Genomic DNA, 25249 nt, shown 5'->3' on the forward strand with positions numbered 1-25249 from the left:
CAGGGGCTACAAATTTGCTGCTGGGCTAGGAATAGAGGCATATTTCATAAAACCCTAATTTAGGTATTTACGATTGATAGATTCTTGCCCAAAAATTTTTCAGCCAGTCAGACCCCCTGGAAACAGGGTATTTGCTTTGGTACTGGGACATTGCAACATATTCAAAGAATATGACATCAGCTAAGAATTGAGGGGTCACCCAACCTTTCCCAATCGATCTACATCTCTAAGCACCGTTTGATCCACCACACACAGAACACTTCCACCATACCAAGTCTCTTTACGATGAGTATATGAACTTAGCACCATCTCCACCATCTTAGCACCATTATGGCAAATCTGCTGTGTGCGCCACCTAGTGGATACAATTTTTGAAAGTATGTTGTCCCTCCTGAAGCAATTCAGGGTCCCACCCATACAAACTAGAGAAAGTGTTATTAACGTAAATTTACCATTTATAATACTTCAAAGAATTTTTTTACAGTTAAATTACAGATTTATAGTATTTTAAGAATTCTATGTTAATGGAATACATAATTCCCTTTGTTGCTAACACTTTCACTGCATCAAAAGTCTTTCAAGTAAATATTAACAGGTTAGTGAATGTATTTACTTGTTAATAGATATCATTGTCATTTTTTCGTATTATTATTCACAACATATATGATATACTATTATCTTATTATTCACATTATTATCATATGGATTATTAATGTTAGTGGTTATTACTACAGTAATGAATTAATAACAAAGAAAAAATCTAATTAAAATGCAAGGTTAAAAGGGGGAGAAAACTAATATCCCTTGACAATCAATTAGATGAAAATTATTATTTGAACTGTTTAGGGATCAAGTTGACGAACTCCAGCTGGTTATATCCAAACAGTGGATAGAACTAAAGGAAGTGCTGTTGCTGGTCATAATCCTAATACACCAAACCTCTAGTGGTCATTATTATGAGCTGGATGAACGCAGGGGGCATTGAAACCCAAGATTATTATGCTTCCCCCTTCGCTTCCCTTAGATTTCGAATAATAGCTTTTTTTTGTATTTTCACCAAAAAATATTATTTTTTGTACTTCCATGCAAATTTTTTTCGAAAAAAACAAAATTGCCCTCATTAGATTTTGAAAATAAATTTTACTCTACCCCCCCCCCTAAATTTCTGCGAATTAAAGACACTGCTGGTGCCAATTCAGATTTTCAGACGTTTTTAGTTCAAATGCTAGTTCAATGTTTTAGTTCAAATGCTTAGTTCAAATCCAAATGCTAGATTAAAAACAGCACATAACATCGGTCCCCAGGAATTCAATTTAAGAGAATTAGTATATAAGCTTTTGAGAGGCCGAACTGAACAAGTACTTATATGAAACGGTGGACATAACTAAATAAAGTGTCAATGCTGGTTATGATTTTTATGTATCAGCCAGCACGTGGAAAAGATCTATTTCAGTTGTTTCATGAGCCTAGTGTTTCATATTTTCCATGTTTTCCAACTGAAGCAGAACAAAAGAAAAAACAATTTAAAAAAAAATCTATAAATGGAAATTCCCCACATGGCTTACGCTGCGGCGGATATAGAGACACATCTACACATCTGATCGACAGCAGAGCTTTAGTCGGTGTTGCAACTTTTAAATCTTTCTAAGGTTTTCAACAAAGTCTGCAATAACAGAATAATCATAAGCTACATAAGCTACATAAAAAAAATAATACATAAAAAAAAAGCATAAAAAAACATAAAAAAAAGAAACATAAAAAAAAACTACATAAAAAAAAGCTACATAAGCTACATAAGCTACTGGTAAGAGAAAAACTCACCAAGTCTCAAGCTCGACTCAGACATTTTAATTGCCAGACGTACATAGGCTAGGGTCCACAGCCCTAGAAAAGCACCTATCTACTCAGGATCGTCACTAATCAGAAGTAGTGCCCTGCAAGGCACTGCTATGGGTCTTCACTCTTCACTATATTTATTAATAATGCCCAGTGTGTAGCAAAAAGTCTTTTAACTTTGTTTGCTGGTGACTCTAGACTTATTAGGAAGGCTGCTGATGAACTTGACACTGAAGCTGTCAAGCAAGTCATAAATCAACTCAGTAACTAGGCTAACTAGTAATTGTCAGCTTTAACGTACACAAAAGTCTCATCCTCAATTTTAGATTGAAAAAAAATACATTTTGGATACACCCTAAATGATAAACCATTTGAAGTAATCAATATAGAAAAAACCTGTGAGTCATTGCATATAACAAGCCTAAATAGATGTACAAATGGGAAGATCACGAATAATCGACCTGATAATAGTAATTCGTCTCCTTGGAGCCTAAAGGATTAAATAAAACTTTATTTTACATATCTTTGTTACTTGTAAACCTAAGGGTCAGTAAAGAACCCAAACCTCAAAATGAAAAAGTGGAACTGGCCAGTTTGGCTTTCCGAGCCAAAAGGGGACAGCTAAGGGGCTTCAATTTCAAGCATATTCGTCCTATGAATAGTATAAAACTTATTTTAGAAGAACATATATTTTGTTCACATTACAGATACAATACGTGACATCTTCATATTTGCAATAAAATACACCAATATTAACTCATTTGCCACTAATGTGTGCACCGAAATAGAATCAACCCTAAATGGTTGTAGACGGGGGAGCGGGGGTGAAACCTTCCGAGATGGAGGGATAAAGCATTCCTTGGAAGAAAAATGCCATATTGCGTCTGAATATTAGAGAATTTTCCACAATTTTCTTTTGATCTTCTAGGGGAAGGGGCATAATTCTTAATTTGTCTGTTGTCATCCTTGATCCTTAACAAACAAAAGAGATAACTTTTCAAGTTAGCTAACTTTTAAGCTGACAACAGTCAAGCTAACTTTTGATAAAGTCAGTCACTTTTTCGTATTACATTTGTCGTTATAGTTTAACCCGTTGTAGATAGATGGTGTTTCATTTTAAAAGAAAATTATTGAAAAATTACTTTATGCCCTCAGGAAAAAAATTGTCAAATAATAAAAAGCAATGGGCAAGAAATGGCAAAAAAAAAAAAAATGTAGAATCGTAAATGAACAAAGAACAAGGGATGGCTCTTTTATTTTGAGTTTCGAGGAAATTAAAAACTGATAACGCTGTTTCAATCTTTGCTCTTCAACAGTTATTAAGTGCCATATGAATGGATAATAAAACTTTCCAAATAATGAAAAGGAATGAACAATTTTGGTAGCAAAGTAGTAATTTGTCTCAATTTCTTATTCTTTACTTTAAGAAAAAAAAAAACCTTTTTCTATAGAAATTGACACAATTTTCAAGGAAAGTAGGAGCATATAGAAATTAACATATTCAAGCTATTTCTAATCAATTTTTCTTGGTGTTAAGGACATTAAAAAATATAGGTGAAAAGCTTTAATAACACGTTGTCTAGTTTCAGGTTTGGGTAACAAAGTGAAACGGTAATAGTCCCTCCCCTCCCTACTGCTTCCACAAAAAAGACTTAAGCCCATAATTCCTTTTTCCAGTTTTTAATGTCTTTATTGTGGTGGTTTAATAGTATCTTTTCGCAAATTGTCTGGTCTCTTCCCCTCTCCCTCCCCCCTATTATTAGAAAATGTTAACTGTGCTCTACCTTATATGCTCTGTTACTACTACTACTATTACTAACCACTCATTGCAGCACCAAGCCGCTTGAGGCCAACACAGCTACTCACAATCCTCCTCCATCCCAATCCATTCAAATCCTCCCTCTTTACACCCTCTCGGGTAGTTCCCATTTCCTTTAAATCTTTCTTTAAATTAAATAACATCTTAGAGGTAAGTCCTAATAACCTTGGTAAGCGAAAACGAACTGCCGTATTCCTAAGATAATTTTGATTATAACATAATCAAATTTTCAAAATTTGATAATTTTGATTATTGACAGCAACATCCTCTGGTCTGCCTGCAAAAATCCTTAAAAAAAGAAGAAAAAGAATTAAATCCTCTTTTGAATACTTATGTAAAAAAGGATTACCATTAGAATAGTACTTTTGGTGTCATGTCTCAATTGGAAAAGCTGGGACTAGTGTGGGTGTCAGAACATCGTAGAGAGAAGTGTAATGGCTCATTTAAAAGCTATTATTCATAAATACGTGTTTTTCATCAATTCTACCATCTTTCAAGCGCCATAAGGCACTAAAAACGGCAAAAATGGTATATGTTGTACTTTTAAATATCACAGCCGACTTGCCGGCCGGAAAAATAATTTTTTTACTAAAACAGGAAAAAGCCAAATTTTGCCATAATAAAAACGTTTCAGATAAATAAATTGTTATTTTGCAAACGAACCAAAAATGTCGTGAAATCTGGAGGCCGACATATTACTGGCATAGAAAATTATAAACTACAGTTATGAAAATTATGGGAAGCAGGCCACCCAGAACGCATTATATTAAATACCTAAACTAACCCTTAACCACCTCTATATACCAAATATTTAACTAAAATACACCTATATCTTAGTGTGTAGATGCCCTGTATTGGTCTGACTTACTCTACATCTACATTAAGATGTAGAACCAAGTAGAATATTCTGCTTCTTTCAGAACCAAGCTTAAATCTGCCTCTGGTTTGATGTCCTTGTCTAAGGTGCAAACACATTTGACTAGATTTTAAATCAGTCGTTTTTATTGCTGGATGGTTATTTCTACCCGCAAAAATTGATATTGCCTGTTATTTTTTGTTTATAGAAGCAAAGTGACAATTCTTGAAATGAATGACAACTTAAACAGCAACTGTTTGTAGGTTTTTATTTTACGATATTTACTTGACTTCTAACACGAAACATTGGCGATAAGAAATGGAATTTAAATTTATATTTACCAAAACAAATGCTGCTTCTACAATTTATTAGCACGCAAATAAGATGTTAGTATGCTTTTACCATACTATTTACCATACTATTACTATTTTACCACATATTTGCCAGTCGAAAAAGCGACTTTTTCTTACTCTAATCCAAAGCACGAAAGAACTGAATGTTCACAGACATGAAGACATTTCTTTCTATGGGTGACGTGAAATTCAGGTGCACAAGTGAATAACTCGCCTCTTGTCGGAACTTTACTGAAGAGCGAAAACTACTATATATTTACTATATATATATATCTTCTATATATATAAAAATAAGTTGTCTGTCTGTCTGTCTGTCCGCATATGACGTCTGAATTATTTCTATCATATACCAATTCAAAAACGAAAGTATTCAAGCCGATGTAGCTGAGTTGGTAACGCGTTATGTTCCAGGTTCTAGGTTCGAGAGGTTGCAGGTTCGAACCTTGACTTTAGTATTAATACAAAAGAAGAAAAAAACTAATATAAAGGTAAAAACTACAAAAAAAAGAAAAAGAAAAAAAAACTAAAAAAACTAAAAAAGCTAAATAAAAGGTAAAAAACTAAAAACTAAAGAAGAAAAAAACTAAAAAAAAGGTAAAAACTACAAAAAAAACTACAAAAAAAACTAAAAAGAAAAAAGAAAAAAAAACTAAAAAAGCTAAATAAAACTAAAAAGGAAAAAAACTGAAAAATAAAGGAGAAAAAGAAAACTAAAAAAACTAAAAACAAAAATAAAAAAAAAACTAAAAAAAGGTAAAAACTACAAAAAAAAACTAAAAAGAAAAAAGAAAAAAAACTAAAAAAGCCAAAAAAAAGGTAAAAACCAAAAAAAAAAAATTAAAAAGAAAAAAATCAAAAAATCAAAAAATTTATTTCATCATATGGACACTCAAAGAGAAATTACAGACTGGGACACCGGGACACAAATGACGACCGGGACACAGGGAATATAAATGACCGGGACACAGGGACACAACTACAACAGGGACGCCGGGGGCACAGGGGGATATATAAATGACGACGGGGACACAGAGAATGTTCGATTAGCAATCACCATCAACAAAGCTCAAGGGCAATCATTAGAATCATGAGGTATAGACCTGAATACGGATTGTTTTTCCCATGGACAATTATATGTTAAATGTTCAAGAGTCGGTAAACCTGACAATCTATTTATATGCACAGACAATGGGACAGCGAAGAATGTTGAATATTCGCAAGTTTTACGTAGTTAAAAACATATATATATATATATATATATATATATATATATATATATATATATATATATATATATATATATATATATATATATATATATATATATATATATATATATATATATATATATATATATATATATATATATATATATATATATATATATATATATATATATATATATATATATATATTAACAGGTGGGACACAGGGACACAACTACAATGGCGCGTAACTAATATGGCGTGTAACGACTTACGCACGCGGGGGGGCTTGGGGGGGGGGCGCGAAGCACCCCCACCAACTAGGTGTTGGGGTGGCGCGTTAGTTAAAAACATATGTATATATATCTATCTATATTCACAGGTGGGACACAGGGACACAACTACAATGGCGCGTAACTAATATGGCACGTAACGACTTACGCGCGCGGGGGGCTTGGGGGGGGGGGGTGCGAAGCGCCACCCCAACAGCTAGTATAGATATATATATATATATATATATATATATATATATATAATCATTTGGCCTTACCTGCCAGGCTACACAGTTGGCAATCATCAGCAGAATTCTAAGGGGCAGTTTAGCCTTGTAGGAACGATGTGCCCACAGCCTATGTGCCCCAGCAGTGATTCCAAGCATACCACCAATGTAGTACAACAAAACGGCTGAAAAAAAAAGGAGTTTCATAATGTAAGTTATCTTATTTTGTCCATTGCTGATGGTAATGGAGTTTCCCCAGTAGTCCCAATTAAATTTACCCGTCCTCATATATTAAAAAAAGCAATCTTTTATTTGTACAGTCTAAACTTACATCCACAAATTGTTCATACAAGGGAATAATTGTTCAGACTGCGCTACGTCCCTTTTTCTCAATTGAAAAAATCTAAAACATCTGGTACACGCAGCGTCTTTTGATTTATTCAGGAACACATGCCGTTTCAAGAAATTCTGAAAAATAATTTTTTAAAATAATTTTCTGAAATTCTGAAAATTCGGAAAAATATTCAGCGAAAACCGGCATGGGAAGGAAACTGGTTACCCCACAGTCACATCCGACTCTTACAGAAGGCACTACAATTTCCAATTTCGAACTGATAAAGTCCAACTCCAAGGCTCTATGTTCAATCCTAGGTCAGGTCAGGGGGACATAAGAAGCATAAACTAATGGACGGAAGGTAGATGGTGCTATTTACTCTGGCAGCTTCACAGCGTTGTCTCTGATTTTTGTAGAAAAATCGTCTTCTTTTTCGTTTTCCATATATAATTCTCGGAAGCAGGGTGGTAAAAGGTACATTTAAAGAAACAGGGAGTTTGCATACACACGATAGTGGTAAGTGAGAGTTTTTCTCTGTTAAATAGGGATGAATTAGCAAAGACCTTGGATAATTTATCCCTGTTCCATAGAAGTCGGCATTAGCAGTTTTCCACCTAGAGAATTTCAAATAGCGATAAATCAGATACTGTCACTTGTGTGTTTATGAAGTGCTTCTGAAGAACATGTTTTATCATGTACTTGGTACGTGATGTCGATTGAAAACTCCCATATCAACAGTGGCGAGGGTTTATTTAGGTGAAAATTTGAAATTCAATATACAGGTTTCAAGTCCTTGCCATTGCCTATTTATTGCGCCCTAGTGAGCTTATCTGCACCATGGTTGTTCACTCGACTACCACCGAATCCCTACGTAACTGTATTGGTAAACGATTATGTTTGATTTTGGTTGTCTATCGAGGGCTAACGCTAATAATACAAATGACATTTAGGTTGAGTATGAAATTATACAATATTTTAATAAAATTATGAATAGCTCAGTAGGTCAAGAGACTAATAAAAATTGTGTAGAAAATTTTGAAAAAATTATTGTCAAAAATTGACAAATTTTTGTTTCAATAATTATGCTGGGATTTTTGGATTCTCGAGCCCGGTGGGGGGGAGGTTCTTCAGATTGTATATCTTAACTGACAGGGACTAAACTCCTCGTTTGATGATATTGAGTTGATATGAGTTGATTTTTTTAGGAGGGGGGGGGTCAAACCTGACCCCCATCTGGATACGGCCTTGTTCGGACGAACCAAAAGTTTGAAAACAAAGAATTAGAGGAATCGCTTGATCAAGAATGCCATACACTGGCAAACTTGGAACACAGTTAGAAGAAAATCAAAACTTTTCAAAACAGTTAACAGTTTCAAAACGTTATAAAGCGATATGAATGGTTCATAATCAAGGTCACAGGGTTCTCGCATTTAAAAATTTATTATGCAAATTTTTTGAACCTTTTTTTTGGGGGGGGGCATGGGTGATTATTAAACAGCGAGGAAAAACAACGATTACTTTTATGATCTAGCGATAGTAGAAGTAGTTCTTTTACTATTTCTGATTGGCTCTTGTCCTTGTTTTGTGTGAGCGTGTATCTCCTGTACATTGTTTTTTTTTATATTTACTCCCCTACAGTGCATTTTTGTGCACAGAGGGAACATTTGAATTACCGTTATTATTATAATTTTTGAGACAAAGGCCAATGAAACTCCCCTTGGATTCACTTAGGGGTGATTTAATTGAAAAAAAAAAACAGACAATAATAGTAAGCGGTGCATAAAACAAGGATGAATCGGAATTCCCCTGGGCTCAGTACAAGATGACTTTCTACATTGGTATATCCAAATGAAAAGTTTATCAGAATTTGAGGATGCGTTGGTAGGCAAATATTCAGATATAAAAAATTTGCTGGTGAATGTTTTCTATGAAGAAAGGGCAAAGGTTGTTCCGGAAGAAGAACACGATTTTTAAGCATGATGAAGTTGCTAAGAGAAATTTAATCGCAATAAAGAGGAAAACCCCCGTTTATTTTTGGCCCTTAAAATTTTAAGGATGTTGAAAAACTGCCTATGCGATGGAAAAAAATCTACCAAAAATTAAACTCGATCGTATTGAACAAGAAAAAGTTGTTGGTATGGGATTTTCTTAACATTTTTGTGTTGAAATATTTATAATTCATCAAAAGTTCACATTTCTGCCAGAGGAAAACTTTTCCTTAAAATTGGAATTAATGTTCAAAGACAGAGATGGTTCACGGGAAGTCATGATTATATAAAAAAAAAAAAAAAAAAACATATGTTTAACTTCAAAAATCTTAAGCTTTCCAAAAGTTAACAATTTAGAACAAAAGCTGATATTTACCAAGCTTTGAGGAAAAGAGTTTCTAGGGGCAGTAGAGTCCATAGTCCAATTATTAGGAAGACCAACCAGCCCCCTCCGGCGTGTTGGTCTCCAATCCCTTGGGACTTTAACAAAAAGGATTAAAACTCACCATTTTCATATCTAATGAGCATGCTACGGCGTTTCTGCTACCATGATGTGGAGGTGTGGATAAGGAAGGGGAATTCCCCGTTCCATGTGGAACAAAATCTATTCGGGTTGAGATTTAATGGTACCCTTTACTTTCATAATAATACCGTAGACCAGAAACATTCCCAAAAACCATAATAGAGTAGATATCAATTTCACATTTTTGATGTGTTTTTCAAAGATTCCCCCCCCCATAAAAATAACCCCCCCCCCACCCCCAATAGAATCCTGATTACGGATCAGGGAGATGGCCAGGGGACCTGGAATATTTTAACGACATATCCCTTAAAAAAAAATCATGACGACATTCACGTAAGTTTTTTTGATAAAAACTTTATCCACAAAACAAGTTTTTCAAAGAAAACTAAAGAGCTCCATTAAGTAAAAATTTAGAAGAAATAAATTCAAATAATTTTCCAACGTAAAACTACCATAAATCACCATCAGTAAATAAATCAAACCCAAATAAAACAGAAATTACATTAAATAACCCAAACGAGCAAAAATTAACATGAGTAGTCAAACCCAAAACGAGCAAAAATTAACATGAGTAGGGCTGACAACCCCGACGCCCTTTTAAGACCAGAATTAATTCGTACTTTTCTGAAAAAAAATACATTTTAAATGTTTTCCTTTTTCTGACTTTGATAGATAAAGAAGCATTAAGATAAAAATCAGAATATGTATTTTAAACTGACAATCCACCCTTTCTTTTTTTTGTAGTAAAGTGCAAATTATGTTCTGGTCTTGAGAAGACATGGGGGTTGTCGGCCCTACTCCTTTTAATTTTTGCTCATTTATGGTTGTGAGTCGGTTATCTTTTGTAATTTCCGTTCGTTTGGGGTTTCATTAATTTATTAGTGATGTGGGGCAATTTCACACTTGGAAGATAAAATAAAAACTAACTCGTAGAATTTAACAACGCAATATTCTCCGTAAAAACTTATTATTCGTCCGTAATATTCAATATTCGTCCTCAACATTCGTCCGTAAAAACTTAAGCAATAAGATCCCAAAGCCAACTATGCATTCAAAGAATAGTTGAACCTTTTTAAACTATTTGTAACCGTAGGTTTCTAGTTTAATTTTGATGATTTTTCACCCATGTTTTTTCTTCTTTTTCTTTAACTTGGCACCCGCTATTCCCAAAAATTTGGCAAAGTTCATATGGGAAGTTTTTTCAGCAAAAATGGATTTACGGTTTTTTAAAGTTTTTAAGATAGTTATGGTATGTAAATTCCTCTTTTTCATTTCCTTAGTGCTTCTCAATGAAACTAAACAGAAATTTAGAGCCTCCTTTTGTGTTTTTTTTTCGTGAGGGGGGGCGGGTATTGTATAGGGAGTATTTTCAGCGGTAGGATTTTTCGAAGAAGGGGGTTAAATGCCTATAATCAAGGAATATATTAATTAAAGTGGTTTCGTTTTCAATTAAAGTGGTGGTCTTTCTTTGTGTTTCAATTAAATTTCCATTTTAGTAGACTATCAATTATAGAAATACCCTATTTCAATTAAAGTAGTGGCCTGTCTTTTATTTCAATTAAATTTCAATTATAGTGGAATACCAATTATAGAAATATCTTATTTCAATTAAAGTGGCGGTCTTTCTTTTTATTTCAATTGATTTTCAATTATAGTGGAATATCAATTATAGAAATATCTTATTTCAATTAAAGTGGTGGTTTTTCTTTTTATTCTACTAAAAATAGTACTGCTAACAATTCATTGCATCATCAAGCCATCTGAAGCCTACATAGCTATAGACTCTCCTCTTACAGTTTTTATTCTCCCTCCCCCTGAAGTCTCAATTTTCTTTAAATCCTTTGATATCATAACCTCTCATGCCATTTTGAAAGGAAAATTACCCAGAGCCTTCCTCAATAGATCTGATTGAACTAGCTTGAGTATATTTAGGAGATAATGAGATGACATTCTAGAGAAGACTAGCGGTACAGCCAACTATATATTCCTGTGCTTGTGACTCTACTGAAGGAGAGGGGGGGTAGGTCATCCAAGTAGACTATTTTGAGTATAAAGGATGTTTCGGCAACAATGCAAAATTAAAACGCGTTTTTGAGCTTTCAGAATCAATGCTCCACTTCTAACAAGTTTAGGAGAGCCACAAAATTCTCAGTACATTTATAGACAAGAAAAAAGAAGATAAAGAAACTATATTCTTTAATATAGTTTAAAAAATTATAATATAACATATTTTTTATACTCTTATAGTTTATTATTTTTTATAATTTAACAAATAATCTTTAATATAGTTTAATAAAAGTTTTTAATGTAGTTTCTTTAAAAAAAACAAAACTATTTTTAATTTATTATAAACATTTTTTTTAAAAGCAGTTTTTCAAATAAAAGCATTGAGCTGCATTAAACAGAGGACGAATAGAAATAAAGTAAAATAATAATGCAAACCTAAAACGAACAGAAATCACTATCAATGAATAAATAAAACCCAAAACGAACAGAAATTACGATGAAAAATCGAATCAAATAGGATACGAGAATAAATGAATCAATGTTTTTTTTTTTTTTTTCAAACAATCTTTAAAACTTTGGAGATTCTCTGTCGAAAATCAGAAGATGACTTTCAAGGTAGATGGCGGAGAGCCATCTACCAGTTTTCGACCGAGAATTACTGAAGTTTTACATATTGTTTGAAAAAAAACGAAAACATTGATCAAAATCCAGGGGAAAGTAAAATGTTTCACCCTGAGGAACAAAAATTTGCTGAATTACTACAGTGTATACTAACTATGATAATAATAATACAGTTTAGGAAACTCTTGAATAAAATAGATATTTACAACTTTTCCCTCACTTAATCAAGTAAATTAGTCAGATTTGTCGGGATGTTGAATGCTATTGGTTATATTATTCCCTTTTTTTCGTCACAGAAATGTTTTATTTTGACATATGTGTTATGCAAAACTTCGTAATAATCAACTTTTGAAAAAAAATCCAACATAAAAGATAATTTATGCTTCTTTTCTTTATTTTCTTGCACATTGTTCATTTTTATTTGCTTTGGCAGATGCCATTGATTTTATTTTTCTTTTTCAGATGTTTTTATTCAGTATTAAACTTCTAGTTTGTAGTGATATAAACTTGTATAAAGCCTCGTAATAATATAATATTGGCAAATTTCCAATATAGATAAAAATTATTTAAACACATTTATAGAAAATCATTATGCTACAATTTTGGCAAAATACCTTCATTAATAACTATTAATATACTTTTTTTCTTCGCTTGTTCTGATACTATTCATATTTATCAATATCATTTTCTGCTATTGGTTCTAATAATTATTTTCTGCTATTTGCTCAGTTATTTATATTCTAGATATGACGTTAATTTTAATTTTGTGCTTGGTACTCGCGAAAATTCTTATAAAAACAAAGCTTTCATCTTTCATCATCCCAAAACGCTTAAAAACAAACGAACACCCAACTTTATTTAAAACTTTGGTTTTGGCTTTTTTCGCAATGGTCTCTTCAAACTACGCCGTAAAAACTTTACACACTAGCATTAGCATAGTAGAGCACTTACGTCTTATGTTATGTTACGCTATTGTAAGTTAATTTATACTAAGTAGAATGTGTTATGTTATGGAGATGTCTGTATGGCTTCACGAAATGGGATTTTATGATGAGCAAATAATATTTTTTTAGAATAAATAAGTAAATTATTTTTTAATAAATTTATAAGTTTATTAATAAATTAATAAATTTTTCATGGAAAGCTTTACAACTTGACCAGAGCTTAAATATCCATCTTTTTCCATGTTGTTTATGTTTTTAGATATTTAATATTTTGTTGCTTATGATGATTATGCTGCATTTAATCACCTTAAATGGTTATGTTTTTGCTAATTTTGTTATATATTTTTTTTTCGCCGATGTCTGCATTCTCGTGTGTGAAAGAAAATACGAACGTGAGTTCGTATCAATGGCATCTGCCAAAGCAAATAAAAATGAACAATGTGCAAGAAAATAAAGAAAAGAAGCATAAATTATCTTTTAGCTATATTTAAAGCTAAATAAATTATATTTAGCTTGTAATTTAGCTATAAATATAAGCAAGATGGAATATATCCCAATGCGTACGTGCCCCCACAGGATTTTCATTCACTTTCCAACTGATTTACAGGAAAAAAAGATCATCCTTCAATTTTGTTGACTGGCGGGTTTGATCACAGAGGAAACATGCAGTCCTTTTGGAAGGGAGAAGGGGCATTGGTTAAAGGGGAGTTATTTTCCCGGGGGAGGATAATAATTCGGAATTTTTTGGGTAGGTCGTTTAGAAACTATTTCCCATAGACTCTCTCTGAAATTAGTCAGAACGGCAAGCCCCACAAAAATACGAAAAAAGTAGCCTGAAATACTCCCCCCTCCCCCACGCACAAACACTCACGTTCGTATTTTCTTTCACACACGAGAATGCAGACATCGGCGAAAAAAAAATATATAACAAAATTAGCGAAAACGTAACCATTTAAGGTGATTAAATGCAGCATAATCATCATAAGCAACAAAATATTAAAAATCTAAAAACATAAACAACATGGAAAAAGATGGATATTTAAGCTCTAGTCAAGTTTGAAAGCTTTCCATGAAAAATTTATTAATTTATTAATAAACTTATTAATATATTAAAAAATAATTTACTTATTTATTCTAAAAAAATATTATTTGCTCATCATAAAATCCCATTTCGTGAAGCCATAAAAAAAAGCAAAAGCAAACTTTCGCATGCAAACCGATAAGGGTTCGCGTAGCGCAGGTGCCGATCTCCTGATTCTCTGCCCTCGGCCGGGGTGCAATGCGTGGTTGGGGGCAAGTCATCCGACGCTTTCCCGTGCTTTTCCCTAGATTTCTCTAGGTACCCATTTGAAGCTGGGTAAACTTTTGGCTTGTCTTACGGGGAAACGCCACTAACCCTCGTCCTAAAACCAAACGGTCGGCACCACCGAGATTCGAACCAGCGACCCTTCGCTCGTGAGTTCGGCGCGTTAACCACTCGGCCACGGACGGACAGAGACATCGGACAAGCCATACAGACATCTCCATAACATAACACATTCTACTTAGCATAAATTAACTTACAATACCGTAACATAACATAAGACGTAAGTGTTCTACTATGCTAATGCTAGTGTGTAAAGTTTTTACAGCGTAGTTTGAAGAGACCATTGCGAAAAAAGCCAAAACCAAAGTTTTAAATAAAGTTGGGTCTTCTGCGCCTTCAAAAGAAGTTAAAAGAATGCTTCCCTTTGGCAGATATAATCAACTATACACCAAGGATTGTGGACAACTTATAAGGGTCAAAACTGTCACTGCATCGAAAAATTGCCAATACCATCTAGTGTTTGGTAGCTCTTGGAAATTTTTTTCCACTTCAGAATCGTTTGCGATTTTTTTTAGAAACTGAGATCAAACACTAATTACTCTACTAATTTTGCCAATAAGACTAGTTACACCAACTTCATGATAAAAAATGCCAAGGAAAGCCGAACACTAGATGCTGTTGGTAATTTTGTCGACATCAGCGCCAGTTTTATTCTTGTAAATTACCCCTACTCGTCCGTATATTACCAAGTGGAGGAGAAAAAAATTTCTGCTAAGGTTTATAACAGTTTTTCTAATAGATCTTCTAAGAATTCATAAAGAAATAAGAGAGCATATGGAATGCTACTGTTTCCTATTTACCAATGTATATAAACTAGTACACAGCATAGAAAGAAGCAACAAAATTTTCAAAAAAAGAAAGATCAACTAGATTTTCTATGAACTAACTGAAAAGAAAAATTATATCAAATGCTATTGTTTCCCATTTAGCGGTAAATACCAGCAAGTATACACAACAAAAAGTAGTCCCAAAGTTTCCTGGAATAAAAAAAAATCTAATACATTTCTCATTTTTAACTTTCTCTTTCTAATAATTTCTCTTCTGTTCTAAGAAGAACCGAAGTAAAAATGCTGAGAAGATGAGAAGAAAAACATACCAAATGCTACTGTTTCCCATTTAGCAGTAAACATAAGCAAGTATACTCCATAGAGAGCACCAATATGAAGAAAAGTAAATAGAATAACGTTGAACCAAACTATTTCATTTTTTATTTGCTTTCTATCTTCTTCGTAGCTTTCCTTATCCAGAAAATCTGTTGTATCTGCTTTTGCTTCCTCACAAGTTGTAATTGTGCCGTTCATTGATAATTGCTAGAAAAGAATAAACTAATTAAGAAACATAAGGGTGGACGAGAGGAGAGTGCGTAGCCGTTTTAGCCTAAAGTGGCTTGGTGCTACAGATTTTTTAGTAATAGTAATAGTAGAAACAACATAATTAAGTAAATTCAACTAATTATATATATATATATATATATATATATATATATATATATATATATATATATATATATATATATATATATATATCTATATATATAAAAATAAGTTGTCTGTGTGTGGATCTGTGGATCAGGTGACGTCATGTTTGTTCGCATATGACGTCTGAATTATTTCACACTAATACAAAAGAAGAAAAAAACTAAAAAAGGTAAAAACTACAAAAAAAAACTACAAAGAAAAAAAAAACTAAAAAAGCTAAAAAACTAAAAAAAACTAAAAAAAGGTAAAAATCTAATAACTAAAAAAAACTGAAAAAAATAAAAAAAGGCAAAAACTACAAAAAAAATAAAAACTAATAAAAAAACTAAAAAAGCTAAAAAACTAAAAAAACTAAAAAAACTAAAAAAGCTAAAAAAGGTAAAAAACTAAAAAAACTAAAAACTAAAAAAGAAAAAAACTAAAAAAAAGGAAAAAACTGAAAAATAAAAGAGAAAAAGAAAACTAAAAAAATATGAATAAATATATATAAAAATAAGTTGTTTGTGGGTTATGTCTGTCTGTCTGTCTGTCGAGTGACGTCGTTTTTGTCCGCATATGACGTCTGAATTATTTCACACTAATACAAAAGAAGAAAAAAAACTAAAAAAGGTAAAAACTACAAAAAAAAACTAAAAAGAAAAAAAACTAAAAAAGCTAAAAAACTAAAAAAAAACTAAAAAAAGGTAAAAAACGAAAAACTAAAAAAAACTAAAAAAACTAAAAAAAGGCAAAAACTAAAAAAAAACTAAAAACTAATAAAAAAAACTAAAAAAGCTAAAAAACTAAAAAAACTAAAAAAACTAAAAAAAGGTAAAAAACAAAAAAAAAACTAAAAACTAAAAAAGAAAAAACTAAAAAAAAGGAAAAAACTGAAAAATAAGAGAAAAAGAAAACTAAAAAAATATTAATAAATATAAAAAATATAAATATAAATATAATACAAATTAGCAATCAACAAAGCACCGAGACACAAATGACGACCGGGACACAGGGAGTATAAATGACGACCAGGACATAAGTAAAAAAAAAAACTAAAAAAACTAAAAAAATGGTAAAAACTACAAAAAAACTAAAAACTAATAAAAAAACTAAAAAATCTAAAAATCTAAATAAACTAAAAAAGAAAAAAAAGAAAAAAGGAAAAAAATAAAGGAGACAAACAAAACTAAAAAACGAATGTATATACAGACCGGGACACCGGGATACAAATGACGACCGGGACACAGGGAATATAAATGACGACCGGGACACAGGGACACAACTACAATGGGGACGCCGGGGGGCACAGGGGGATATAAATGACGACCGGGACACCGGGACACAAGGAATATAAATGACGCCCGGGACACTCAAAGAGAAATCACAGACTGGAACACCGGGACACAAATGCCGACCGGGACACAGGGAATATAAATGACGACCGGGACACAGGGATATAACTACAAAGGGGACGCCGGGGTGCACAGGGGGATATATAAATGACGATGGCGACTCAGGGAATGGTCGATTAGCAATCACCATCAACAAAGCTCAAGGGCAATCATTAGAATCATGAGGTATAGATCTGAATACGGATTGTTTTCCCATGGACCATTATATGTTGCATGTTCAAGAGTCGGTAAACCTGACAATCTATTTATATGCACAGACAATGGGACAGCAAAGAATGTTGTATATTCGCAAGTTTTACGTAGTTAAAAACATATATTTATATATATATATATATATATATATATATATATATATATATATATATATATATATATATATATATATATATATATATATATATATATATATATATATATCTATATTCACAGGTGGGACACAGGGACACAACTACAATGGCGCGTAACTAATATGGCGCGTAACGACTTACGCGCGCGGGGGGGCTTGGGGGGGGCGCGAAGCGCCCCCACCAACTAGGTGTTGGGGTGGCGCGAAGCGCCACCCCAACAGCTAGTATATATATATATATATATATATATATATATATATATATATATATATATATATATATATATATATATATATTATATTCCTCCTAAGTGTATTCATACATTTAATTCTATATATTTCCTCAAAAGACGTAATTGTCTCGATGATTGATATTTGCTAGAAAACAACAAACTAACTGTGAAATTGAAAATCAGCCCTTACTTTTTATTCTGAGCGCCGTTCAGCTATAGTCTGGTTGCAAACTATTCGTTTCATATCTCCACATGTTATTTTGTTGTTTTTTTTCCCGGCTTGTTGTAGCCGACAGCTTTCTATGCGGCACGGGAGCTTCAATTCTTAAGAGAGATAAATCTTCACTTACCGTCCTCGCCAAGTAATTAGTGCTCTAGCCTCGAGACCTTTTGTTCGGGGGGGGAAAGAGATTCGAGTCCTAATGTTGCTGGTTATTTGGTTTCAACAGGGGTCAGTGGTGTGACTCTGTAAGCTCAGCCAGAGTAGACATAGGTCTAAATGGGTACCCGGAGAAATCTGGCGAAGGTAAGTAGGAAGGGTGTGCGAATGCATAGGATTTCTGCCCCCTCCCCATTGTAAATCTTGGCTGAAGGGTCATGAAACAGAGATCAGCACTACTGGTGGGGATAGTAAAATCCAATGCCGTATTCTTTACCTTTTTTACCTCTTAATCGATCGTCTTATGCATCCCTTACGATATCTTGCATTCTGAGTGAAAATTTTGAATATATTCTTCTTCTTCCGCATGTCATTTCTGGGATTTGTTTATTAGAGAATCAGCTCAGTTTTCCCCCTGGTGGTGGTTGCAGTTACGCTCTTTATATTCTTTTTTTCTCTCCTTTTGGACACTTCCCGAAACTGTACAACAAACGCAAATCCAATACTTTTTATGAATACTTTTTATCAAAGGGCAGGTAAGACAGCTAGACATATGAGAGAAACCACACTTGCCGTACTTTGGAGTTAAAATACAGGGCAGCAAATTGGTGCACATACGGTCTCTTGAGAATCGAGCATTTCGAGTCTTTGTGTTTTGGGAAATTCTAACTTCTAGCATCCGGGTATTTGTCTTTGCTTCTAGCAACTGGTTTCGAGTATTTGTGCTTTGGGAATCAAATCAGCAAATTCTAACTTCTAGCAACCGAGTATTTGTGTTTGCTTTTAACAAACGATTTTGACGATTTGTGTTTTGTGAATCAGATCAGCAAATTCTAACTTCTAACAAACGGGCCAATACAGCATACCAGGGTAGATTTGGATTTAATACATGCTAGCATAAACGCAGATACCACAAACCAGACGGGAAAAAAGCAGAAACCTTCTAGAGGGAAATAACGGTAGGAAATTTATTTTGTAAGGGTCAAATTTGTTAGATAGGTTGTCCAGTGCTTTCACAGTTTTTGTGTTTTCAAATTTTTAAGCTTGTATAGATATGAAAAGGGCTTTATTGTGTATGGTAACTAAGCAAAATTCAAAGTAAAAAATTAGCTATATTTCTGAAGACTAAACTTTAGTCCTCATTCTATTTTTTAGGACCCATAATAACATAGTACATGTTCTTGGAAGAACACTACATAATATTTTATCAATTTTAGTCCCATCTAAAATATCCCAGTAATTATAAAAGAAATTTAGGAGATGTTTTCTTCCACCATTTAATAATTTTTTCTTTCGCAATATGAATACTTGATATCAAAGGGCAGGTAAGACAGCCAGACACATGAGAGAAACCGCAGTTGCCGTACTTTGGATTTAAAATACAGGGCAGCAAATTAGTGCACATACGGTCTCTTGAGAATCGAGCATACTTTAGCAAAATTTCAGGACAATCAAATTTAATATGGTACGGAAAACGACAATTAAAACGGCATCTTAGAAGGTTCTTGAAAACATCAAGAAGAAAAATTTCGTATCCACTTTTCAGCCGATTTCAAGTATTTGTGTTTTGGGAATCAAATCAGCAAATTCTAACTTCTAGCAACCGGTATTTGTGTCTGCTTCTAGCAACCGATTTATTTGTGTTTGGGCAAATTCTAACTTCTAGCAACCGGGTATTTATGTTTGCTTCTAGCAACCAATTTCGAGTATTTGTGCTTTGGGAATCAAATCAGCAAATTCTAACTTCTAGCAACCGGTATTTGTGTCTGCTTCTAGCAACCGATTTATTTGTGTTTGGGCAAATTCTAACTTCTAGGAACCGGGTATTTATGTTTGCTTCTAGCAACCAATTTCGAGTATTTGTGCTTTGGGAATCAAATCAGCAAATTCTAACTTCTAGCAACCGGGTATTTATGTTTGCTTCTAGCAACCGATTTCGAGTATTTGTGCTTTGGGAATCAAATCAGCAAATTCTAACTTCTAGCAACCGGTATTTGTGTCTGCTTCTAGCAACCGATTTATTTGTGTTTGGGCAAATTCTAACTTCTAGCAACCAGGTATTTATGTTTGCTTCTAGCAACCGATTTCGAGTATTTGTGCTTTGGGAATCAAATCAGAAAATTCTAACTTCTAGCAACCGGTATTTGTGTCTGCTTCTAGCAACCGATTTATTTGTGTTTGGGCAAATTCTAACTTCTAGCAACCGGGTATTTATGTTAGCTTCTAGCAACCGATTTCGAGTATTTGTGCTTTGGGAATCAAATCAGCAAATTCTAACTTCTAGCAACCGGTATCTGTGTCTGCTTCTAGCAACCGATTTATTTGTGTTTGGGCAAATTCTAACTTCTAGCAACCGGGTATTTATGTTTGCTTCTAGCAACCGATTTCGAGTATTTGTGCTTTGGGAATCAAATCAGCAAATTCTAACTTCTAGCAACCGGTATTTGTGTCTGCTTCTAGCAACCGATTTATTTGTGTTTGGGCAAATTCTAACTTCTAGCAACCGGGTATTTATGTTAGCTTCTAGCAACCGATTTCGAGTATTTGTGCTTTGGGAATCAAATCAGCAAATTCTAACTTCTAGCAACCGGTATCTGTGTCTGCTTCTAGCAACCGATTTATTTGTGTTTGGGCAAATTCTAACTTCTAGCAACCGGGTATTTATGTTTGCTTCTAGCAACCGATTTCGAGTATTTGTGCTTTGGGAATCAAATCAGCAAATTCTAACTTCTAGCAACCGGTATTTGTGTCTGCTTCTAGCAACCGATTTATTTGTGTTTGGGCAAATTCTCACTTCTAGCAACCGGGTATTTATGTTTGCTTCTAGCAACCGATTTCGAGTATTTGTGCTTTGGGTTATCAAATTAGCAAATACTAACTTCTAGCGACCAAATATTTGTGTTTGCTTTTAACAAACGAATTCGACGATTTGTGTTTTGGGAATCAAATCAGCTAATTCTAATTTCTAGCAACCGGGCCAAAACAGCATACCAGGGTAGGTTTGGATTTCATACACACTAACATAAACGCAGATACCATGAACCAGACGGGAAAAAAGCAGAAACCTTCTAGAGGGAAATAACGGTAGGATATTTATTTCGTAAGGGTCAAATTTGTTAGATAGGTCGTCCGGTGCTTTCACAGTTTTATGTTTTCAAATTTCTAAGCTTGTATAGATATGACAAGGGCTTTATTGTGTATGGTAACTACGCATAAGAGTTGAGAAAATATATAGTCTTCACATATAGCTTTTGCTTTGCGGTTTCTTTAATTTTCAGTAGTGTTTTCGTTTTTTTTATGTTTGCAGATTTCTAAGCTTGGTCAGCTGAATCATAAGTACTTGGCCGTGTAAGACAGCTATACTGAAAAGTAGAGTAAAAATATACTTTTCAGATATAGCTTGTGTTTTTGATATTTCTGTTTTTTGTGTCGTGTTTCCGGTGTTTTCATATTTGCTACATTTTACGATTTCTCAGTTTGGGGAATGATATGATAAGCGCCTGTACTTCGTTTTCATAATACTTTTTTTAAGTGCTGTAATTTTAGTATATTCAGTTTCTTTTTGTGTGTTCAGAATTTTAATTTCTATATAGCATAGGGTATGGAAATGTGAAGAAAAGTGGCCGATTATTGTGATTGGAAGCAAATACTAGAATACTATTGGACTACTGGGAAGATTACTCGAGAAAAGATTGGAGTCAAACCTACCTCAAGGTAAATTGAAAATTTTAGGGCATTATAAATACACAGATAGCTGTCGAATTTGGTTCTGAAACATGAGTGCTTTGACAGTTGGAGGATGAATTGTTAAAAGTCATCGAAAGTAATTATCAAGTATAGCCTTAGGCACTCGTTTGACTGAACATAAATCAAACAATAACCTTTCCAATTAAGTGGTTCGATCCTGCTTTCCTAATCAACAACCAGAAAGCCTAGACCACAGAGTGAAACTTCACAAACACACACACACACTTCCGCCCGAGAAATTTCAAGTTCTTTTAAATTTTTTCTTATCTAATCCTTTCTTATTATGATCAGTGGTGGTTCTGGTCTCACTTAAGCCCAGGGTAAAATCTTGATTAGCGCCCCAGCCCCTGTCTCCCACGAAATTTCGCGGGCCTAATTTTAACAGCACTTTGATTTATAAACAAAATTATTTTCAATTAACTACTTAATTAATTGTCTATTTTTTATTTATTTTTTATTTATTATTTAAATTGTAAAATTATTTTAATTAAAATATTTTTATTTAATTGTTTTAATTTATTTTCATTTTATTAATTAATAATTTATTTATTATTTTCGTTTATTAACTGTGCCTTCTACTGTATCTTAATGAAAAAAATAAATTCCAAAATTAGAAGATGAATATAACCGTTAGATTATATATTTGAAATCTTGCGCCCCAAAAATTTCTGCATACAGGGCAAGTCCCCCCTAAAACCACATTAGGACACCTTCATTTCATTTAGCCTTAGATGGATGACCATAAACTATGATTTTTCGCAAGCTGCCTTCCTTCATCCGCGTAATGTAACCTACCTATCTAAAGACAGACTTAAAATAAAGTTCAAATGGGGATAAGTCTTTTAATTAGAGAGTGAAAACAGAAACACAAATCTAGATATTTCGACCACATAAAACAGAGGTCGTCATTAGCAGAAAAGCTCCACTGACGACCACTGGTGTATGTGGTCGAAATGTCCAGTTTTGTTTGTTTCTGTTTTTACTTTCTTATTAAAGGGCTTAACTCCATTTGAACTTTTATTTTTTTTCTTAGAAAGGCATTGTGGTCTGTCAGAAAAAATACCTACTTTAAGGTATTAAGTAAAAAAAGATAGTCTTTTGTTATAGCCTTAACAAATGGAAGCGAACACAATTTTTCACTAAGCTCAGTTACATACAAATTCATCAATATACGTTTTGTTAGAAATTTAAATACGAAATTCAAAAAGTGTCAGACAATTAAATAAATGTCCACGATTGATATCAGTACCAGAAAGAAGCCACTAGGCAACAATCCAAAAGTCAATAAACTACAGAATGTACCATTAAAAACCATATACACGCTAAAATTACGACATCATTTGCCTCTTTTACTTCAACAAAACTAACAAATCAATTTACCGCATTTCAAAATTTTTGTGATGACATATTTCACAAAACTATAGTATAATTTTTAATTTGGGACAGAATGTACCATGAAAAAAATAACTAAAACTGGTGATTAACTACGAAGGATGGCAGCCCTATTCAAGAAATTATGGACCACCCCCAGCAGCGATTTCAGGGGAGGGTCAGAGGTGGCACTTGCCCAAGGAGCAGAAATTTTAGGGGCGAAAAACTTTAAATAAGTAAACTAATCTTGAAATTTCATTTCTATTAAAATAAAGTAGAGAGCGCAGTTAATAAACGAAAATAATTAATAAATTTTTAATTGAAATAATTTAATAAATAAAACAATTAAATAATAATAATTTAAATAATCAAGTTAAAATAATTAATGATAATTCAATAATTTAAATATTAAAAATAAAAAATATTAAATAACTCATAAATTGAAAATACTTTCATTTATAAATGAAATTTTTTTATTATTTTCGCCTGATAATTTTGTGGGAAACAGGGGGGGCTAATGAAGATTTTGCACCGGTTGCAAGAGAATCCAGAACCACAACTACCCTCCTCCTCCCTATACACGTCTTTATCTTCATACATCCATTCATCATACATACCAAAGCTTGTTGTATTCCAAATTTTCATTCGCACTCTTTGATAAAGGTTCTTAATTGCTTTGGTTCGTATGCGTAGCATATTGTGATTTAGCAAATGTATACGTCCATGCACTGATGCTAGGGGGCTTGTCACCCATGGAAAAAAAATTTAGTGGCGCAAAATTTCAAATAAACAATCTAATGGTTATGATCATAAACAACTTCCATACCAAATCTTGGTAAAAGAGAATTTCCAAATAGAATTAATATTACCATTTGGGTGAGGGAAGATTGATTTTTGGTTCTTTCCATAAAGTGATAACTCACATAGGTTCAAAAAATAGGAATCAAACATATAAAAGAATTTGAATATCTTCTTTCTTGACACCCACTTGAAAACTGGCATTAATCTAAATCATGAAAAGTTTAACAGCTTCTTTAACAGCTTCTTTAACAGCTTCTTTAACAGCTTCTTAATAGCCAATATTAGCACGAAGCTGAAATGAGTAGAATACAAGGGGCCATGGTTCCTGCCTGGTGAAGCTTGGGAGGGGTTCAGCCCTGCTACCCAAGAAACTTAGGGGGGGGCTCCAAAATCTCATTAGACTACAAAGTTTTTGGCCCCGGGGTTTATCCCCCGAGGAAAAATGTGTGCTTATGATTTAGATTATACGACACTTTTTTTTCCCTTACATTTTTCTCTTCCAATTTTTCAGATTGATTATTAATTAATAAAAAAAAAAAAAAAATAAAGATAAATTGGAAGGGAAAAATAATAAAATCGGAAAAATTGGAAGGGATGATTGAGGGAAGAACTATCTTGCAATAAGAACCACAGAGGACCATCAGATCCTTTTGATCAAAACGTACAACGTTTCAGGCCTAAAATTAAACAATTTTTGCTAAATATCGATAAGATGGGGAACATTTTGCGGCAAATTTCTTGTTCAAAACTGTTTTACCAGTCGAGAGAAAATGAAAAACTTTAACTAAAATATCCTATGCATTTTTTTTAAAGGCTGACAAGTAATTTTAGTGTTCTCAGCCCTTAAAAAATATATTATCCATGTAGTTGAGAAATTTTATGGTTGAGGAATTCGAATTTTGCAACAAACGAATCTCGTTTGTCCCAAAGTTTACCAATTGATTAAATTTAAAAACTGAAGTAAAAATATACCAATAAGTTTTTGGGATGATCAGTAATTCATTAGGTGTATCGATACCTGGAAACTATATTCTTCTTTTTTTCTTTTATTTTAGTTATCAACTTTTTAGGACAATACCAAATTTTTTCCTGGGTTGTCACGTCGAATCTTGAAAATAAGCAAGAAGTTAAATAGCGTTTTTCGTCCGTAGC

At 33.1% G+C, this 25249-nt stretch overlaps 2 protein-coding genes across 2 annotated transcripts in view; one reads left to right on the forward strand and one right to left on the reverse strand.

The window, feature by feature from the left end:
• The window catches only part of LOC136041046 (ubiquitin-like modifier-activating enzyme ATG7), a 567744-nt gene that overhangs the window by 369729 nt on the left and 172766 nt on the right, over positions 1–25249 (forward strand). The window lies entirely within an intron of this gene.
• LOC136041049 (acyl-CoA Delta-9 desaturase-like) overlaps positions 1–25249 on the reverse strand; it is a 49717-nt gene that overhangs the window by 19809 nt on the left and 4659 nt on the right. The window contains exons 2-3 of the mRNA XM_065725587.1: positions 15448–15661; positions 6620–6753 (exon numbers count right to left, since the gene is read on the reverse strand). Of these exons, the coding sequence (XP_065581659.1) occupies positions 6620–6753; positions 15448–15661 (348 nt within the window). The remainder of the gene's footprint in view (positions 1–6619; positions 6754–15447; positions 15662–25249) is intronic.

This window comes from Artemia franciscana, chromosome 21 (assembly GCF_032884065.1).
Source record: "Artemia franciscana chromosome 21, ASM3288406v1, whole genome shotgun sequence".
Classification (NCBI taxonomy): Eukaryota; Metazoa; Arthropoda; class Branchiopoda; order Anostraca; family Artemiidae; genus Artemia; species Artemia franciscana.